General features: G+C 38.6%; 1 protein-coding gene across 1 annotated transcript in view; it reads right to left on the bottom strand.

Annotated features, from left to right (window-relative positions):
- LOC126106730 (uncharacterized) overlaps window positions 1-22,329 on the bottom strand; it is a 143,239-nt gene that overhangs the window by 50,969 nt on the left and 69,941 nt on the right. The window contains exons 11-14 of the mRNA XM_049913108.1: window positions 13,582-13,811; window positions 9,058-9,368; window positions 4,376-4,700; window positions 667-958 (exon numbers count right to left, since the gene is read on the bottom strand). Of these exons, the coding sequence (XP_049769065.1) occupies window positions 667-958; window positions 4,376-4,700; window positions 9,058-9,368; window positions 13,582-13,811 (1,158 nt within the window). The remainder of the gene's footprint in view (window positions 1-666; window positions 959-4,375; window positions 4,701-9,057; window positions 9,369-13,581; window positions 13,812-22,329) is intronic.

Raw genomic sequence — 22,329 nt, 5'->3', positions numbered from 1 at the left:
GGCAGCAAAGAGGGCAGCAGAAGCACTGAGCGATGGGTTCACACTCTGCACTCAGCAACCACATCTCTTCCCACCACCACTCTGTCTGGCATGCAGGTGGCTGGATAGTGAAGGAAGGGATTGGGGGAGGGGAGGGGGAAGGAGAGAAAGAGAAGTTTGAAGCAGGTGCTTCTCGCCATACAGTGGCGACACTGAGTCACAGATAGGCACAACAAAGAGACTGCTAAATCAGTAAGCTTTCGGCCTACTTACTAATTTAGTGGTCTACCTGTGACTCAACATCTCCACTATATGGTGAGAAGCTATCTATCCTTTTCATAATATTGTCATTATTCGATACTGGATTTTTCACTGTTTGATTTTGTATAAATGATTTTATATGAAGGAAGTGTGATGTAGCAAAGACAGTAGAAGCACTAAGCGACTGAGTTTCATGCAAGGCGTTCTGTGGTCTTGTCCCCCTATCACTCCACCCAACACAACATGTGGCCAGGTAGTGAATAAAGGGACGATGACTGAAGAGAGTATAAAGGAGTAGTGCTTTGGCAAAGATGCTCAATCTACAGGTATTACCTGAAGATGGAGGGTGCACTGTCAAAATATCAACTGCATCAGTTTGGACGCCTGAGAGGAATAAAAACAAATATAGCAATTGTCGACGGTCACCTTGTCGCCAGTATTTCTCCAAGAGTAGCAGGTGGCGCATGAAACTGGAGTGCGAGCCGTAGGGCCGCTGGAGCGTCTGGAAAAGGCGCTTGGTGTCAGCCGTGAACTGCAGGGATGCAGTGCACTGCTCCCACTCCCCACCTCCCCGTGGCGCACCGCCCGCACCGTGGAACTCGAAGCTGGCCTGGACAGGTGGCGGCTGGTCCTCGTCGCCGGCGTGATGGCTGCTACTCGCACCGGAGGACTGTCGTCTCCCACCGAGTGGCCCGGCAGACGCAGGTATGGGGGTGACCTAAAAAAATATTTGTCTCCCTTGAATATTTTTTAAATGAGAAATGCAGCATTACTTGGCAATACAAACTGTGGTCCTGACTGAAGTAGGAACTAACTTTGTCACATGGTTAAGCACAGTCACATTTTAGTTTCAAGCATTCAGTGGTGTTACCTAATAGCACAAAAACGAAAGTGATTATGGAGACTGTACCGGTGAACCGGGACAGTGGCCTATTATTAATGCTTCAAGCCGGGAACCTCAGTACGTACTCAATAGCTGCGAGTGCCTGATGATAATCCGGCGAAGTACTCGTATATTGTCACAAAATTGGCACAGACATTTATACCCCTATCACTGGTCCAATCACTTGTAATGTCACATTTAGCTATGATTTGTAAGTTTACAGTAAAGTTTATAGATACAGTGTCTTCATGGAATTTTTATTTAATATGTTTAATTTTTCCTTCACAGAGATTTAGTTCTTACTTATTATTTACTTATTTTATCTGAGGTGAGTCAGAACTGCTGTTGTGCCTACAGTGCAGGCCAAAGACACTGAGAGGATGAATTCCATGACACTGCATGGACACCTTTCTTTTTTAACAATAATTTATACCCTACTTTCAAGACACTGTCCATTCCGTTCAACTGTTCTTCCAAGTCCTTTGCTGTCTCTGACTGAATTACAATGTCATCGGCGAACCTCAAAGTTTTTATTTCACCTCCATGGATTTTAATACCTACTCCGAACTGTTCTTTTGTTTCCTTTACTGCTTGCTCAATATACAGACTGAATAACATCGGGGATAGGCTACAACCCTGTCTCACTCCCTTCCCAACCACTGCTCCCCTTTCATGCCCCTCGACTCTTATAACTGCTTTCTGTACAAATTGTAAATAGCCTTTCGCTCCCTGTATTTCACCCCTGCCACCTTCAGAGTCTGAAAGAGAGCATTCCAGTCAACATTGTCAAAAGCTTTCTCTAAGTCTACAAATGCTAGAAATGTACATTTGCCTTTCCTTAATCTATTTTCAAAGATAAGTCGTACGGTCAGTATTGCCTCACATGTTCCGACATCAACAATGCTCTGTCTCTGCCCACTGCCACTAACAACAACAACACTGAAGGTCCTGCAGCAGTGTATTAGCCATTACATAGTTACTGCTGTGTTATGCTGCGCTGTCAATTAGTTTATTTATTGTTGTGAATTTAATAATGAAGCAGTTTCTGATCTATTACATGAACAACATACAACCCAGAGAAGACATTTTCATGAGACATATAAGCATATGTGATGTATCATATTTACGCGAGTGTAAGATAGCAACACCATTTTTTAAGAGGCTCCTTGAAAAAAAAAAAAAAAAAAAAATTTAATGTATTCAGACTAATCAAAATTACAAACTCTTTTAATGACAAAATATCTGCCTAAAAAGTTTACACTATATATGTTCTAAACTTATGCCATCTATTGATTGTCTATATTCTGATAATACAAGGACAAATAAAAAGAAAAGGTTTACAATACTGTTTACCTTCATTAACGTTTTGCTTACTAAGGCTGTTGTCTGTGGTATCACTATTTTGAATCACCACCACAATCATCCCAATAGCACAGCTGCAAAATTTATATTTCTGTTGTCACGAATATTTGGCTGTTTCTTTCGAAAATGCTGCAACTTCTCAAAGTTGTGGTTGTGGTGGGACCTGAGAATACAACTGTTTCTCTACCATCCCAGCTCCCATAATACATAGTGGATTTCACTTCTATGCTGACATAAGAATGTAACAATGTCTCTCGCTTCCAAACATATCGTATGCCTGCTGCACTCTCATTGGCCGCATAGAACCAGCTGCTGACAACCCCTTTTGTTCCCATCGTACCTTGTGGCAATTGTTGATAACATTGCTGCACAAAACAGGTAAGTTTGGCACAGGCCCCTATCTAGACTTTTACCATATCCTGCAGAAATGTACACTATTGTTGAGTATTTGTGCAATTTTAAAGTAATTCAATTCTGACTACAAATGGATTCAGTTAAACTGCTGTTTAAACATGGTAGAAGTTCATAAAAAACTGAAGTATGTGGCAAAGACTCCCACAGTTCATAATTTCTCATGTATCCCTTGCACTAGTACCGTCCAAGTCAACTGTAACATGACTGTACCAGCACGGTCGATATCGTATGGAGCACTTCGCTATATCTCGAGCCCATTCAAATTTGAGTATAATTTGCCCAGCTCTAACTTCCTGAATTTTTCAAAATAAATCTGCATGTGATCTCAATAGCGAAAGCTTCATCTGTAAATTTACGTCAACCCCAAAGCTTCATTTGTTAATCTAAAATGGACCCCATTTATCAGTCTATTAAACAATGTAAGCAGCAGTAGTTTAATTTCTGAATATAAGACGACTATGTATTTTTCAAATGCTGAATTTGAGGAAAAAATTCATTTTATAATTGGGTAAACACATGATGTGTATCAATTTTCTTATCGTAAGATGCACGGTATGAAGTATGTGTGTAGCGGGGTGACAATGTGAGGAAGATGATGTTCACACTTTCGTCCCACAGACTGTCAAACTCCACTACATTGTGTCATGCATTAAGGCTAGTTTCTTTTTCAGCGAGGCAAACAGGGAGGAGGTGGGGGGGGGGTGTCTCTTATTGGTAACTTACATATTCAACATTACAATCTCACAAAAATATTGTTAATAGTAATGATCTTTTGAAAATAATTTAGTTTTGTGACCAAAACACCATTGCACTTTGACTTTACTCACTCAGAATGACAAGCAAGGCCAGGAATTTTTGAACTGCACTGTTACTGTTGATGAGACCTGGGCTTCCCTTTAAAATTTAGAAAGAAAGAGCCAGTAAATGAAGTGGCATCAGTCACAAGATGATTATGCCTCTGTGTTGATAAAGTATTTGCTTTCGCAGTTTAAATGGGAAGTTTTTGAACGTTTACCTTATAGCCAGGATTTGGCCCCAAGTTATTATGATCTTTTTCTGAAATTGGAGGATTTTTTGGGCACAAAGACCTGTGGAAATGACAACGATATGACAGAGGACGTTGGTGAGTAATTTGACAAATATTCACCAACTTTGGGGGCAGAAGGCATTGGAAAGCTTGAAGAAGCCAAGATAAACTTTTAAATTTGAACAATGACTGCATGGGAAAAACAGTATGCTGTAAAACAAGTTATCTTTCATTATTGGGAGAAACAAACCTTATTTAATTTTAGAATGACTCTCATATTTTCATCTCGTGTGCACAAGTCTGTGTGTATCTTTTTATTACAGCTCTATATTTTACACCAATCTGCTACTCTGTGTTTCAGCAGGATAGTTATCTACCATAAGTGGCATAATGGAAAGCACTCACTGGTACCAGGACAACATGAAGCTGCAATTTGTGTCACCACTTACAGTGAGGTTGTTTCCAAACGTGGCCAAATTGCTGTAATCCATCATCACAGCCCCACTGCCTTGCTGGGCCGTACCATCCGTGGTTCCATCACTGTCATCTAATCGTGTACTGTTGTTAGCTGTTGAATCTCCACTCTTCGGTGCAGTTTCCTGGGTCTCCTTCGTTGTCGAACTGTCTGCCTTGGTGCGCCTGCGCTTTGGCTTCGGCTGGCCTGTCGACGAGGACTGTTGCTGCGCATTTTGCCCGCTAGATTCCTTAGATTGCTGAGGCCCCTCTTCATTTTCCGAGCCAGATGGCACCTCAATGTCATGATACTGCAGTATCCTGTGTAAGAGATGAGTGATGTGTAGGTTGCTCAAATATGGCACCCTCATAAATACATACTAGAATTCAGCTGTTACTATGTAAAGCAACAAAAGCATAGTTTGGTATAAAAATTGTGAATTTAAGAATTTTCCTACAAAAAGCAGTTCACAGTTCATTATTGTTGCTTAGTAATCAGTATAATCTGAGGATTGGAATCTCTGAAATAAGTACAGAGGTGAAAAGTAATAAGGGATGCATGATCCTTCTTATATTCAGAGCTGAAAAGTATCTTATTTACCATTGCTATCTCAACTGAAAACATAACAAGCAGGAGCAAATGTGCTGGATAAAGCACAAAAACATTATTTACTGATTCATTATTTATTTGGTTAGCAATGGCACTGAATAAGTAGCAACTTTTGGAACAGAATTTTATTCTTTTATAACTAAAACAGTCAATATTCCTCCCATGGTGAAGTAACTGCACAAAAGTGGTGTCTGGGGTGTAGAGAGAGACTCCTTTACATCATAATTATATGATATTTCTGTGCCTGGTTTGTTCAGAATTATGATGCAGTGTTCCTTTGGAACTACAATGACTACAGCCATTATGAAATATAGTATGACTCCCCTTTTACATTCTCAGAATTAATGTTTCCCTGGCATTTAAGACATTTCTTATCATTAAATCAAATTTCCCCTGTTCACAAAATTAATTTGCACCCAAGTTTATATTAACAGATTGTAATTTTCCTACACTTTACACTTCATGAAAAAATGTTCATGGAGAAAAGAAATGACATAACTGACAGCACTGGTCATAAAGCAGCATTTACAAACATTATGTGGTTAAGTTTCTTGACACCAGCATGTTCTACTTGACAGATCAGAACCAGTACCTGGGTAAAAGTCTGAACAATTCATGTTTTATCTCCTGCCACAACTAACTGCCACTCAGCTTGGTGGCTGGTGGGAGTAATTAGGTTTGTTTGAATAAAGGTATCAGGACCCATCACACTCATTTCCAAACTGTCTCTACAGCACATGTGCATTTTCATGATTGTTGTCAATGGCATGACACTTTTGTATTATTTGAATCATATTAGTGTGTTTTGTAGTTTGGCCACTTGTAGCGCTAGTTGACACCTTTGCTCACATTGCATTGTCTAGTTTTTGGTTTAAACACAACATCAGTTATGTATTTGTCTGTAATAAGGATGATGTGTTTTGAGATTTTATTCTCGCTGTTGAGTGTGAATATTTACGCATGTATTTTTTGCAATGTTTGACAAACAAACAATGTGATGATAGTTTGTGTGTGCATGGTTTTCTAGGTAACTGAGGAAGCACAGTACCAGATAGCCTCAAAATGACGCAGAACAACATATATGCAAACACCAAACAAAATACTTGTGTAAATATTTGCACTTGACAACAAGAATAAATTCTTGAAATGTGTTGTGCTAAGCATGGGGAGAAAAAAAAAGTATAAGCAAGGCCTTGACAAGTATTTTGATGCCTATTATGTACATATGTCATACATAAAGTGCGAAACTGCAAAAGGGGGGGGGGGGGATCCCATACGTAACTTTTACTGCTTAAACATTATCTCCCACATTTACATAATTTTTTTCGAGTCTCTTGAAAGGTGTAAAAGCGGGATTTCATTGAAGATAAAAAAAAAAAATATTTGCAGTTGTGAATATGGACAATCATCAGTTGTCTAATGGGATGATAACAATGAAAATGTGTGCCGGATTGTGACCCGAGTCTGGATTTCCCACTTATTGTGGGTTTGAGCCCCGGTCCGGCACAAATTTTAACTGTCATCGTCCCATTATACAGCAGATCGTTGTTAATATTCGCAACTGTGAATACACTTTTCATGTGTTTTACGTAACAACTCCTCCGTTACTGTGTAGAGTTGATATCCTAACATCTTGCAGAAGCTTCTTCAGGGACCTAGGGACTCTTGTACTTTCTGTCAGTACATATACTCCCTAAAGGTATTTGTGGTTAATAACAAGAGTTAATTTAGGATGAACTCGGCAATTCACAACCACAATACAAGAAGTGGAAATCACCTTCACAGATAGTAAGCATCTCTGTCTATGATTCAGAATGGAGTCTTAATATTCCAGGGCAAAAGTCTACAAGAGGTTGCTGGTGGAAGTCAAGCACGAAACTGAAAACCCCAAATATTTAAAAACAAAGTAAATGTATGCTTCATTAGCCAGTCTTACAAAATATACCATCCATCCAAACAGTTCGAAGACTGATGTTATTCCCGACATGTGAGTGACATAAGCACAGTTACTACAGTGACAGCTTGAACTACGAAGTGTGAAAAAGAAATGCGTATTTGACCACACAGTGTTAAGTTGTGATGTGTGGCCGTAGCATGTCGTCGTAGTGTTACAAATAGCAACGGAGCGGCATCTCTAAATCAAGTGTTCAAGACATTCTTCAGAATGTTTTGAAGAAAATAAAAATTTGTGGTATGGAATGTTTGTCGCACACACCTCACTTCCTGAACAAAAACAATGACCGTGGATACTTGTGCAGCTCAACTGAAACGCAAAATGTGTACAATACTTTCCTGGGAAAAATCATTATGGTTAATAAGACTTGGTGCTGACAATGTAGACCTACCACAAAATGACAAAGTGCAGAAATGCACATGAAGGATCAACATTTTGATGAAATAACCAACAGGAGAGTTGAACAATATTACGAAGGACTTTTCTGACATTTTAACATTGTTGTACGAATGATTTGTGTGTTGTATTCAAATGGTGGGAGGCTATGTAGATCACATGAGGCATTAAAACCATTATTTTAATTTTTCTCTTTTTTTAATTAACCCTTTGGCTGCTACAGATGTGCTCTCTACATTCTGTGATGAGCATGGCTTTTTTGTCATTGTTCTGCCTGCCTAATGCTGTTACCTGTGCTGAGATGATGACGTTCTGGCTGCTACGAAATACTTGTCATTGGATTTTAAGAAAACTATTTGGTGAAAAGATTTGTGTTTTGTACATCGTACAGTTCGATACCTTCACTCAATAAGGAACAAACTTATTTTCATTAGCATTGTGTATGACTAATTCTACCTTATACACTGCTGTGTACGAGATGTATATAAGATGTAGAAATTTTATTTAAAATTGAGACCAGAACTACACATTTCATTCTCAAGTTACTGGTTTTTATATTCAGCAGATGTTCGAGCACAGTGCACCCAATTCCACTGCTGTGCATTGGGAATCATATGGTCATAACAACTGTCATATTTCATGAACGGTTCAACATAATAAAAAGAGATTTTTGCAAATTGTAGCACTCAAAGAGGCACGTATGTTGCATTATAAATATTCAAAACATTTTATTCACTGAGATACAGAATATCTCATCCATAGCAGTGAGACTGTTGGCAGAATGGAATGTGTAAACATGTCATAACCACTTCAGGAAAACCTAGTGGCGACATTTGAACACGCCCTCAGCAAGTGGGGAGCAGCATAACATGCCGAGTTAACCCATCCACAGCAGTTGTAGTGTTAACCAACCTCTAAACTTCTTGAACTGGTGGCATACCTCAATATCTGGTCTCAGAATGTAAATTCTACCCAATTAATATTTATATCAGATAGATTCTGATTTTACCAGTATATAGAGATCTGGCAGTTGTCTATGTGAACAGAAAAAGGTTGTTTGAAGTATGAGATGAAAACAACAGATGAGAGGAGGAGGAGGAGGAGGAGGAGGAGGAGGAGGAGCAGCAGCAGTAGCTCATTCCAAAGTAGTTTTTTTTTCTCCTAATGTACTGATCTAGAAGTTTGATTAGATTATCACTAGTCATATTTGTTATTCGTGTACTTCACAGAAGTAGCCAGCAGTTACTGCTTCTGCCTGTTAATGTGTAACTTGAGTTATTTCACATCCCTGAAAGGTCCTCTTCAGGACAGGACTTACAGAAAATAATGTGTGAATGAATGAAATGAATGTATGGAGCTGTTTATGTGCGGGAACTTGCTCCTTCATGAACAGAAACTATCCTCTGAATTAAAGAATGATTTTATCTGCCAGATTTTGTTTCTTCTAAAATTAGTAACGGACTCATTAAGCAGAACATAAAATTGTGTAGCTTCTAAATTCCACTGGGGTAAGATTGGAAGGAGGGGGGGGGGGGGGGGGGGGCAACAAAGAAGAGCAAGCGTACAGGAAGTAGAGGCATATACCATATACTGAAACTGAATGAGACGTAATTGTACTATCACGAAATTTCATATACACCTTAAAAAATCTGAAACGCTCTTATAATAACTTCATAAATACACAATGAGAAAGAGAACAACAGAAAGCACACAATTACCTTTTCCTATAGCTATCAAAAAACATCTTTTGGTTGCCAGTGAGGTTACTTGGGTTACGACATTTGGCTCGCAGACTGGCATAGTACCGACACAGCTTGCACAGAAAGCGCTCCGAGCTGACACGCGCAGGAATGCCGTCTCGGGTCAGAGCCGCATTGAGTTCTCTGGCTTCCGCATTGCCCAAACCGTACATGTGAGCACGTACGAGCCTCCGATTGCAGATACCACACACCATGTAGAAGTCTACCCATGAGAAATGTTGCGAACAAAGTGCGAAGTGGGCCTGGGGCTTGTCCGTGTCAACAGGGACCTGTAGACATAAATTATAACAAATCTCTATGGTACATATCTCCAATATCAGAAATTTTACATCCAACTTATATCCAAACAGCACATGGGAATGCAGCCAACACAAAATACTCTTACCAGATGATATTTCAACAGGTAACCTCCATTATGGTTCTCAAAATGCTTAATGTAGTGTGACCTGACTGCTCCGCAGTTTAAACCCAACTATATTCCCATAAACTATTTGAACAGTGTATATGATATGTAAAAAGTAATGTTCACATTCTGCTTCTATTCATGAGAAAAGTGATAGGTACAGGGTGTTTCAAAAATGACCGGTATATTTGAAACGGCAATAAAAACTAAACGAGCAGCGATAGAAATACACCGTTTGTTGCAATATGCTTGGGACAACAGTACATTTTCAGGCGGACAAACTTTCGAAATTACAGTAGTTACAATTTTCAACAACAGATGGCGCTGCGGTCTGGGAAACTCTATAGTACGATATTTTCCACATATCCACCATGCGTAGCAATAATATGGCGTAGTCTCTGAATGAAATTACCGGAAACCTTTGACAACGTGTCTGGCGGAATGGCTTCACATGCAGATGAGATGTACTGCTTCAGCTGTTCAATTGTTTCTGGATTCTGGCGGTACACCTGGTCTTTCAAGTGTCCCCACAGAAAGAAGTCACAGGGGTTCATGTCTGGCGAACAGGGAGGCCAATCCACGCCGCCTCCTGTATGTTTCGGATAGCCCAAAGCAATTACACGATCATCGAAATATTCATTCAGGAAATTAAAGACATCGGCCGTGCGATGTGGCCGGGCACCATCTTGCATAAACCACGAGGTGTTCGCAGTGTCGTCTAAGGCAGTTTGTACCGCCACAAATTCACGAAGAATGTCCAGATAGCGTGATGCAGTAATCGTTTCGGATCTGAAAAATGGGCCAATGATTCCTTTGGAAGAAATGGCGGCCCAGACCAGTACTTTTTGAGGATGCAGGGACGATGGGACTGCAACATGGGGTTTTCGGTTCCCCATATGCGCCAGTTCTGTTTATTGACGAAGCCGTCCAGGTAAAAATATGCTTCGTCAGTAAACCAAATGCTGCCCACATGCATATCGCCGTCATCAATCCTGTGCACTATATCGTTAGCGAATGTCTCTCGTGCAGCAATGGTAGCGGCGCTGAGGGGTTGCCGCGTTTGAATTTTGTACGGATAGAGGTGTAAACTCTGGCGCACGAGACGATACGTGGACGTCATTTGGACCGCAGCTGCAACACGGCGAACGGAAACCCGAGGCCGCTGTCGGATCACCTGCTGCACTAGCTGCGCATTGCCCTCTGTGGTTTCCGTACGCGGTCGCCCTACCTTTCCAGCACGTTCATCCGTCATGTTCCCAGTCCGTTGAAATTTTTCAAACAGATCCTTTATTGTATCGCTTTTCGGTCCTTTGGTTACATTAAACCTCCGTTGAAAACTTCGTCTTGTTGCAACAACACTGTGTTCTAGGCGGTGGAATTCCAACACCAGAAAAATCCTCTGTTCTAAGGAATAAACCATGTTGTCTACAGCACACTTGCACGTTGTGAACAGCACACGCTTACAGCAGAAAGACGACGTACAGAATGGCTGGCGCACCCACAGACTGCGTTGTCTTCTATATCTTTCACATCACTTGCAGCGCCATCTGTTGTTGAAAATTGTAACTACTGTAATTTCGAAAGTTTGTCCGCCTAAAAATGTACTGTTGTCCCAAGCATATTGCAACAAACAGTGTATTTCTATCGCTGCTCGTTTAGTTTTTATTGCCGTTTCAAATATACCGGTCATTTTTGAAACACATGTAAAAGACTGAGGTGTTCAACTTTCATACTTATCGATAGGGATTAGTAGCTATACTGATTGGTTAGTATTCTACGTTTGGCTGTCCACCACTCGCAGTACTATTTTCTAGATGAATGTTGGTACAACTCAAGCCACAGTATGTTTATTAAAAACACAAAGACAGCACTCTCATGACATATGAAAAACCATAAAAATAATAAATATCCTTCCTATAATTAACTATATGAAATCTGTACTGAGCACAAGCAAAGGGACAACAATGGAACATAGGGATAGGAAATTGGTGGTGACCTTCTCATAAGAACCATTGTTGCATTTACCTTAAGTGATTCAGGAAAAGCACAGGAAACTTAAATCTAAACAGTCAAACAAATATTTCAACCCCGTCACTCCAGAAACTCTCCACTATTCCCTCAGATAACATCAGTTCTTGAATGATTATCTTTTAAGCTAAAAACCCTTTAACAGGAACAAGAAATACTCTATAATAGCCAAATTTCACTTTTTCTTACACATAAATACAAAACTGTTGTGCCAAATGGCAAAGGAAGAGCACAAGCATCCAGCAGATGTCAGAGTGCGTCATATACAGAGAGAACCTGAACTACTCTCAACTGAATTTCAGAGGTTTGTCAGGAATATTTTCTGCGTATTTCGGTATGAGGAACTTCAAGTCTCCAGTAGCTCATTTAGGATTAATAAAGTAATTATGCTTTATTTGATTTGTTGCCCTAATTACTTACACTATCTGCTCACAAGTACCTGCATACCTATTAGTGAACATTTATATGCGGTGCGTCCGAGCCTTTATGATGGCTTGAAATCTGCTGGGGGCATTCTCAATGAGCTGTCTGAATGTTTGTGGAGGAATTGCAGCCCTTTCTTCTTGAAGAGCAGAAAGCAGAGAAGGTAGTGATGGGGCATGGAGCAAAGTTGATGGTCTAACTCATCCCAATGGTGTTCCGTGCATTTGGGTGAGGGCTGAGCAGGCCAGTCCATTTCACGAATGTTACTGTCCACAAACCATTGTCTCACAGATGCTGCTTTGTGATAGGGTACACTGTCATGCAGATAAAAGAACAACCACCATCTCTAAACTGTTCCTTTACCATACGCAGTGTACAATGCTTTGAAATGTGTTCCTATATTTCTACATTTAGCATTCTCTAAAGCACTATAAAGGGACCACATCTTCACCACGAAAAGGATCCACATACCTTAACGTCACCTCCACTTATTTCAGTGTCGGCACTGAACATGATGGCAGGTAACATTGTTCGGGCATTCACCAAACCCAAACCATTTCATCAGAATGGCACAGGATATAACGTGAGCCGTCACTCAAAATTACTAGTTTTCAGTCATCCACTGTACATTGGCTTCACTCTTTACACCAACTCGAGCTTCGACTAGCACAGAAAAGGTAAATGGCGTGGCTTATGAGGGGCTGCTCCACCACTGTACCCCAATCTCTGCAATTCCCTATGTACACTCACTGTGCTGCCTCAACTGCTCGTAGCACTTTGCAACTCACAAGTGATTCTTTCTGCTGACTTGGTGCGATTTTTTACAACCACACCTGCAATGCTCAATGGTCCCTGTTTACCAGTACACCAAGTCGGCTTGGTCCTGGTTTAGCTGTGGTTGGCTGAGCTCCAGAGCAAACTGTTCTGGTGTTACTGCTTCTCTACTGACACCATAATACTCTGTCTTTTTAAACTGGTGAGTCTGCTTCGTGTGACATCCAATTGTCAATTCCACATTATATACGGGTGTTCAGATAGTTCTGATCAGATAGTGTATATTTCTGTGAAAATACCTTCACAACAGTGGAAAAGCCAGTAGTATGAAATCACCAAGATGGAAAACACAAAACAAAGGCTAATGCAAGAACCGTAAAGTGACTGTTGTCCGAGTGAACAGCTCGGCAGCGTCATAGTATCGTTCTTCCACTGCACTCATTCAACTAATACGCCAGATGGATACTGGCCAACACTTTGTCAGTTAAAAAATCCATACATCTACGTATCGCTGTTTCAGTGGAGTCCGAGTTTGCCCTGTGTAACAAAAATAGTGTTGCAAACTTCCAGCAATTACGGCTAGACATACTGTTCTCGGATCAGCTCCAGTTTTATCAATACGTACTGTGGTTTTCGTTCTGTGGTGAAGACTGTTTTAAGCAACAGGTTGCAGAATAGCTGAATCATGTTTAACAATCCCATTTGACAGCAGTGAAAAAGCAGTACTTCATATTTAACATCACTGAAGGATCACATTCTTGCCTTATAATGACGTACATATTACAACGGGTTAAGTAGTTGAGGAAGGATCAAACAAGTAAAAGTCTGCCTCTGTGTGTGCCAAGTGCCAGTACCTTGTTCATGATGCTCCTCTTAAGCTTCAGGAGCCACTTCCGACGGACATGGTGTGATGCAGTCTGGTCACAACCCTGAGCCGCACACATTGCAGTCGCTCCTCCGAGCCCTCCGCCAGTGCGGTGGTAACGCTTGCGGTTGTCCTTGTACGACGGACAGTTCGCCTTGCGGTCCACATGACGATAGCAGGCATCGCAGAGACAGGACTCGGCCGTGAGGTGCGTCTCGACTGTGATCGAAAAGACAATGGGTAACATTTAAGAAAGGGAGAGAGAGAGAGAGAGAGAGAGAGAGAGAGAGAGAGAATTACTGGATTTATAAATGAGTGCGCACTTTGGTTTTATACTTTTCAAGTGCAGGCACACATTTTACTATGTTATCAACTGCGTATATGTACTCCAAAACGAAATGATATTGGAACCTGTCCTTTATTACTTAATTCTGTAAATATACAGATATAATTTCGCTTGTAATCAATAAGAAAAGATCCTTTCTAATTTTCTTCATATTTTATTTTGAAGCTCAGCGCCTGGACATCGAATTCCTAACTACACAATCCAGAAGGTGGAGGAGGAGATTGGGGGGGGGGGGGGGATGAGATGGATGGGGAGGAGAAGATGGATATGAGGTGGGGGGGATGAGATTAGGGCATATAATTAGTTCCCACACACACATTTAGCAGTTGTGAAGTATTGCCAGGTTCACTAGTTAAAATGTATTTGCAAACTTTTTAATAAAAGTGAAATATTCTATGTTTAGTTACTAACCACATGAATATTTGAGTGTGCACAATAAAATCAAAACTTGATGAAAGAAAATGAGAAACACCAGTTAGAAAATGAAACAGTTTGTATTTATTACTTTTAGAGACGGAACAGTATTATTGATGCCTGTAATTTTTTTCATTTAACAACATGACATTTAACATGTCCTAATCAATCATTGTTTTCATAACACTAGTAATAAAAAATGGTACTTTTATTAAAAAGTCATGATAAAATATTTGTTTAATAGCAACTCCATTTGATAATAAATGTAAATTTAAATAGAAATTTAAAAAAAAGGTTTCTCACCACTGATTTTGTGTTTACGGGACTCATACAATTTGCATTAAGCTACCAGTAATTACTTTCATTGGGATACTACTTTGAACTTAACAACAATGGACGACTTGTAATCTTCAAATATGTTTTTTTTTTGTTTTGTTTTTTCAAGTATTTTTCGAGAACCGCATGGTGTAAGAATTTCGAGCAAATTGGTATAGAACTTTTGAGGTTTTTGCTAACAATGTTTACTCCGTAAGTTATAAATATATGCTTATAATCTACACATATTAAAAATTATAGTCTATGCCCACCCAACTGTTTATTAGAGCACCGTACATATGAATTTGCAGTAAATCGATCAAGAATTTTTCGAGATTTCTGTTAACAACCTTTCCTCACATATATAATTACAAAAAATATGTAGCAATGTCCTTCAAAACATTTCTAAGAGATCTGTGTAAAAATGTGAAGTAAATCGGTCAAGAACATTGAGATTTTTGGTAACGGCTTGTCTTTATACAGAAGGGCAGATTATCATTACCATTTGATGACAAATACAAAACAGAAACAAAACTCACCAAAATAATTGCTATTAGTAAGACATCACAAACATTATGATTACATAATTTTTACTCTTTTTACTCAGCTACAAATACACATTAAATTGCTGGAAATTATTTGCACTTAACAGTGTTCTGAAATAATCCAACATTTGAAGGCAGCAAGCTACTTTAAAGAATTTTATCTCACTGATTTAGAAAATTGATATGTGAATGTCAGATTTCAAATTCTGTTAAGTATGAAGAAAATCAAAGAGGACCGGTCCATAACGTCCCCCTGTAAGACTAACTTCTCCTCAATGTCACATAACCCAATGAAAAATATATGAGATAGTGCAGGGCATATACTATATGTGCATGCTAGTAATGGACTGCATTTGAAACAACATTCATGACAATATAACATAACAAGTTGTTCAAGGCATACAAAGATCATATAAAACCTGCACAACAGTCAGTGACAATTCGACACACACACAGTGTGCCGCAAGCACTAACCGAATACAACAGCTATGCAACACACTATAACAGCCATTACGATAAAGGTGAAAACCTTCACATTAAAAGAATGAAGACAAAAATGCTTAAGGAAGACTTCTAATTATGCTCTAAAAAGTTCTGTGAAACAACGAGATTGTTAAACAAGCACCTCCAAAATTTTATGGCTGAGGCTTGCTCAGCATACACTGCTTATAATTGAGAGTAGTGCTAGAAATACTTAACACTGCCTACATTACTGGATGCAAATATGGAGCAAGGAGTGAAAATAACAAAAACAGAGAAAATACATTAAACAACCCCAAAAAAATTGTGTGCACATATTTTTAGTAAAACAAATTTTATAGTCATAGGTTGATGAATGACTCAGTTTTCCATTTTTGGGTGTTGTAAGGAAGAGACTATTCCATAATATGCACAATATTTTCAGTACAAACTTAATTGTCTTTAGGCACTGCAATCAATATACTTAGGTATGAAGAGAGAGTGTACACATAACTCTTCTAATAATAATTCTATTCACAATATACATAAATGACCTTGTGGATCACATTGGAAGTTCACTGAGGCTTTTTGCGGATGATGCTGTGGTATACCGAGAGGTTGCAACAATGGAAAATTGTACTGAAATGCAGGAGGATCCGCAGCATATTGATGAATGATGCGGGGAATGGCAATTGAATTTCAATGTAGACAAGTGTAATATGAAACTTCCTGACAGATTAAAACTGTGTGCCGGACCGAGAGTCGAACTCGGGATTTTTGCCTTTCGCGGGCAAGTGCTCTACCAACTGAGCTACCAAAGCACGACTCACGCCCCGTCCTCACAGCTTTACTTCTGCCAGTACCTCGTCTCCTACTTTCCAAACTTAACAGAAGCTCTCCTGCGAAAGACAAAGGTCCCGAGTTCAAGTCTCGGTCCAGCACACAGTTTTAATCTGCCAGGAAGTTTCATATCAGCGCACACTCCGCTGCAGAGCGAAAATCTCATTCTGGAAGTGTAATGTGCTGCGAATACATAGAAAGAAAGATCCCTTATCATTTAGCTACAATATAGCAGGTCAGCAACTGAAAGCAGTTAATTCCATAAATTATCTGGGAGTACGCATTAGGAGTGATTTAAAATGGAATGATCATATAAAGTTGATCATTGGTAAAGTAGATGGCAGACTGAGATTCATTGGAAGAATCCTAAGGAAATGCAATCCGAAAACAAACGAAGTAGGTTACAGTATGCTTGTTTGCTCACTGCTGGAATACTGCTCAGCAGTGTGGGATCCATACCAGATAGGGTTGATAGAAGAGATAGAGAAGATTCAACGGAGAGCAGCGCGCTTCATTACAGGATCATTTAGTAATCGTGAAAGCATTACGGAGATGATAAACTCCAGTGGAAGACTCTGCAGGAGACACACTCAGTAGCTCGGTACGGGCTTCTGTTGAAGCTTCGAGAACATACCTTCACCGAGGAGTCAAGCAGTATACTGCTCCCTCCTACGTATATCTCGCGAAGAGACCATGAGGATAAAATCAGAGACATTAGAGCCCACACAGAGGCATACCGACAATCTTTGTTTCCACGAACAATACGAGACTGGAATAGAAGGGAGAACCGATAGAGGTACTCAAGGTACCCTGCGCCACACACCGTCAGGTGGCTTGCAGAGTATGGATGTACATAATGAACCACAAACCATTTTGAGCACTGGAGCACTGAAGGTATGGTATAATCACTGAGGATGGCTGCACTGCAGGTATATTCTCCTGTTTCAAAAATATTTTTGATATTGGTTGAAATATCACCACACTATTTGTCAAATTCTTTGTGACACTAATAGGAGCAGAAGCAGAGAAAGCCAGCAGGACCCAACACACACATTACTGCAAGGTAACGAACTGTGTAAGGGGAACAAGAATCAGCTTTTAATTACAAATACAGTAGCAGCCTGATATACTGCAGGTTCGGGTATAATGTGATGTAAAGGTTGTCCCACAAAATACAATATTATTTATGAACGATTTTTATACTGTCAGTATATTTTATAAAATTGAAAAAATCTTATTACAGTCTGCATGAAGTCTTTCTGCAGAATAATTTACTGCTGCAACCTCCAAGTTCTTTAAATGACAACTACAATAGCTAGACGTAATTAAACTCAACCTCTGGTTTGTCTTATCAACAAACCAAGACTGTTACTGAACAGAAGCTTCGAATATACATCCATCTCACTGTTAACATAGTGATGCAGTCAACAAAGTGACTATGCAAGAATGCTTGACAATGATCAAAATGAGCACAACCATGTGGATCATAAATTATTTATTCATTGTCTAGATTTGTGTGCTTGTTACAATGTCACAGAAATTCTGTGAGTGATAAACTAAAAATTATTGATCGCGTGAAGAATGATGTGTGCGGTGTACCTGAAGGAACAATCTGGGGATGGGAGAAAGAAGAGAGAAGATGATTTTTAATAAAGAGAAGTGAGGCGTGCCACTTTCAGAGTCAATTATTAAGCACAAGCTAAAATTTTTTGCTTTTATTTACATGACAACAAAGATTTTATAGCTTCCAATGAATGGTTTTCAAGATGCCACCACAGAATTTTCCAAGCCACCACTGAAGGGGAAGCAAGGGCTTGTAACACTGAATCTGCCTCAGTAGCCTGAATTTCTACACAAAGTAATGGTAGATAAAAATTTAAAAGATCATCAAGTGTATAATTGTGATGAAACTGTGCTTTCTTATCAGTTGCTCCCAACCGGAACTCTTGATTAAAAAAATAATAATAATAAAGTCAGGAAATGAGACAGATCTGAAAATGGAGACATAATAATCCCCCTTTTTGCCACAAATAAATCAGGCAGCCACAAGCTGAAACCACTTCGTATAGGGAAAAGTAAAAGACATATGTTTCAAGCATATAAACATATCACTACTATTCACTTATAGGCAATCAAAGAATGTTTAGATGATGTTTGACATCTCTACCTATTGGTTTCAAGAGGAGTTTGTTCTGTCAGTGTGACAGCACCTACGATCATTTAAGCTGAGAGGAGCAGTTCTACTAATCCTTGATCACTGTTCAGCTCGTCCACCTGCTGACGTGTTGCAATCAGGATGCGGAAAAATAAAAACTTTGTTTTTGCCAAAAAAACACGACAGCATTAATTCAGCTGCTGGATCAGGGCATCATACAAGCATTTGAAGCTAATTATTACCATGGATGGCTCACTTCAATGGCAAATTCAGATAAGGAAATGGAAATGTTCTTGTAATGTGTAAGTCTTAAAGAGTTGTGTATTCAGTACATCTGGCAAGGCAAAGCACTGGTCGTACCACTACTAGGATATGCTGCAACACGTGTTCTGTTGAAGAAAATATAACAGATGGACACTTCACTGACTTAGATTTCAACCGCAGTGACATTCAGTCTGCATGTGATGTTCTACAGTGCAATATTGATCTTGCAGACTTGAACTGTTGGGAAATTGAGTTGTTGCAACTGATGATCATAAATCAATACGCACTAGAGAAACTTGTGTGAAATGACCCACCAAATGAATCTGAGATACTTCATTAAAGCAGTAGAAAAATGATGTACTATAGCTTGCAAGCAGTTTTGTAAATTACCATAGTGTATTTGAGAGTGTACTTTATATACCATACAGAAGCTCGTGTTATGGTTTGGGCGACATTTCAGAGTAGTTTGACAAATTGCTCTACACTATTTGGTAAGTTTCTGAAATGTACTCCTAATGCTCTTTCAATTTAAATGCAGAACGTATAATTTTACATTTTGTGTTCTTCCTAACTTTCCATGCATAATCTGTCATTACATGTCACTTTCAATATACCATGGGTACGTTATAACGTGAGTGTAAGAGGGTGCAGTCCTTCCCAGCAAGGGTTTAAATTGGCATACAACTCACCAGTCAATATATCTGTAGTTATTGAGGGTGTTAATTGGCTGCATTTATAAAAGTTATGTGAACAACTGAGGTCATGTTTTGAGCATTTACCTGTGCAGTTTTTGCATGATGTTATGGTGATAAACTGCAGTGATACTTGTTCAATGTGGAAAGAGAATTATCAACAACAATCTACATAAAATTTTCATTACTGTCATCTCATCCTCAGCACTGCCAACGTGCAACTTTCATTCTTTCTTGTAAAAGAATTCACCCTTTTACACTGGCATATAATTCAAGACAAATATCAGTAAACACTAGTATTATGGCAGTATTTCTCTTGTTAGGAGAAATAGGTTTATTACTGCTCTTGAGGGGTGTTGTGAAAATGCATTTCTCTCCTGTGTAACTCCTTTTATATTTGGTCTCAGCAATGCTCAACACTTGCCATATATGGCAACAATAAAACTGTTAAAAGAATATTTGACATCATTTAAGACAGCACTGAATTGCGCATAGGTTGGATTTCATATTTTCTTTTACAACATTCTAGAAACTTCACAATAATAAAATAAAACTGATCTTCTTATGCAATGATAATTTATTCCTTTGAGACAATCTTTAACAACTAAGCAGTACAGAACATTCTGTTGCAGATACACATGTAAGTAAACGAATATAGCAAACATAACCACAAAGCTCTGGACAGACAATGGCAACACTAAATGCCACAGCATTAACAACAAACAGGCACACTGCAGCCGGAACAACTAAAAAGCAGTAGGTATTCTTCTTGTGAAGAGATGCTGACTGACAACAAACATTCTGACGTACACAGGCTAATCTGAACTTAAAAGTACTGTTTTACATGTACAAAATGAAAGAAAATACTGTCAATTCCGAAGTTCTGCATAATATAATATTTTTGTTCCACTTACTTTTTTATTTCCATGTTCGTGCAACAAGCTACAATATATAGACGTCCATAACAGAAACTAACAATATTACGAAAGATTGGTGCCAATGAGAAAATAAAGCTGTTTGCATAAGGAAGGGACAGAATGCCATTAACAAGGTGACCTTACACACTGCCTTTTCAATTTTTTTCATAATACAGTATTTGAAGCTCAGTGCCCAAAACATTTCCTAATGGCAAGCCACTATGATGAAAATAATTTTTGGAGATTAGAATATTTCTGAGCATTATTAAGAACAAAATATTTCGAGATTATTAGCTATGTTGTTGGTAGCTATATCCCTAGAGTTAAAGGCTTACAATGGTTCGAATCTTACTAGCATCAATTTTTAAAATTTTTATTTAATTTCCTTATTTATTAACTATGGAAATAGTAATTAACAAATATCAAATCTGAATTTTTAATAGAAATGCTAATGTTTTTAATTATTGATTACATGAAAATTTAAGTAGTCACAATACATCAAAATTTGGACAAAAGTGAGAAACATTAAAAAAGAAATAAAATACTTTTTATTTATGAAGATTCAGCAGTTATTATTGGCATATACAATTCTTTTTTATTTAACAATAAGGTACTCTGTAGGACTGTATCAGATTTTTGTTATTTTGATTTAACCAGAAATTCAAAATAAAGAGGCAGAGTTTTTATTAAGAAATTATAATTAAATATTTATTCATTGACAATTCCGTTTGATAATAAATATAGAATACAAATAAAAGTAACAAAAGTTGCTAATAACAAGTACTGAACCGGAGACTTCACGATTACAAGACTTTTCCTCTGTGCACGCAGCTACTGACGACATTGTTAACAAACTAGAAATGTTTTGTACTTAACAGTGCCCAGAAATATTTTACTCTTCAAAGGTGTTTTTTTTGAGAATTATGTCATACTGCTTTAGGAACATTGGTGTTCGAGCACTGGCTTTCAAATCCTATAAGCATGAAAGAATCGAAGGAGGCAAGCCTGTAAAGATCTCCTTATAAGAACCTGTACATCACCACTGGAAATGCATATGAGCAGCAGATTATTATTTTTTTTCAAGAATATTAACATGCACACAATAGAGTTGGTAAAGTATTTCACCTAAGTACACATAAATACAAGAGCCAAAAACCTATATACACATGTAAAAGGAATTACATCTGACAGTACAGGATAACCACACAACTTACCCCACTGAGCACCTGAGATCCATAATGTGTCCACAGACAGCAGCACAATTTAGGAAGATGTGCTGAATGAAGATTCAATAAAATACAAGTAGTGCAACTTAATCATTACTAGTTTTATAGTCTCCAAGGTTAACAAAACAATAATAAGTCTTAAAAAAGAAAAAAAAAATTATCGACAGCTCTCAATAAATTTCAGGAAGGCTGAATAATCCTATGTTACAAAAGGACAACAGCCATGCAACTCTGAATTCTGTTTATAATAAACAAAAGGGAAGACAACGCCAAACTAGATTTCACTTCACTTCAATATAACAAATTCTGCCATGTAACTGAGAGCAAGCAGGCAGGGAAAGAAAATATGCACTGGGGTTACATCTTGCAATGCATTTTCCATTTCCAGTTTGAAAACAGGAATTACAACTTCAATATAAGCAAACTATTTTATTAAATATTCTATTGTATTAAATATCCCTGGTGTTCTCGCCTTCTAAAATTAGAGTAAAAAACTGAGCTTAACACGATTACTTATAAGGTCTCCATTGGGAGCCATTGACTGTCATACTATTTATTCATTCC

The sequence above is a fragment of the Schistocerca cancellata genome, chromosome 10 (assembly GCF_023864275.1).
Source record: "Schistocerca cancellata isolate TAMUIC-IGC-003103 chromosome 10, iqSchCanc2.1, whole genome shotgun sequence".
NCBI lineage: Eukaryota > Metazoa > Arthropoda > Insecta > Orthoptera > Acrididae > Schistocerca > Schistocerca cancellata.
Note: the sequence above shows the minus strand (reverse complement) of the source record. Positions and strands in the feature narration are given on the sequence as shown.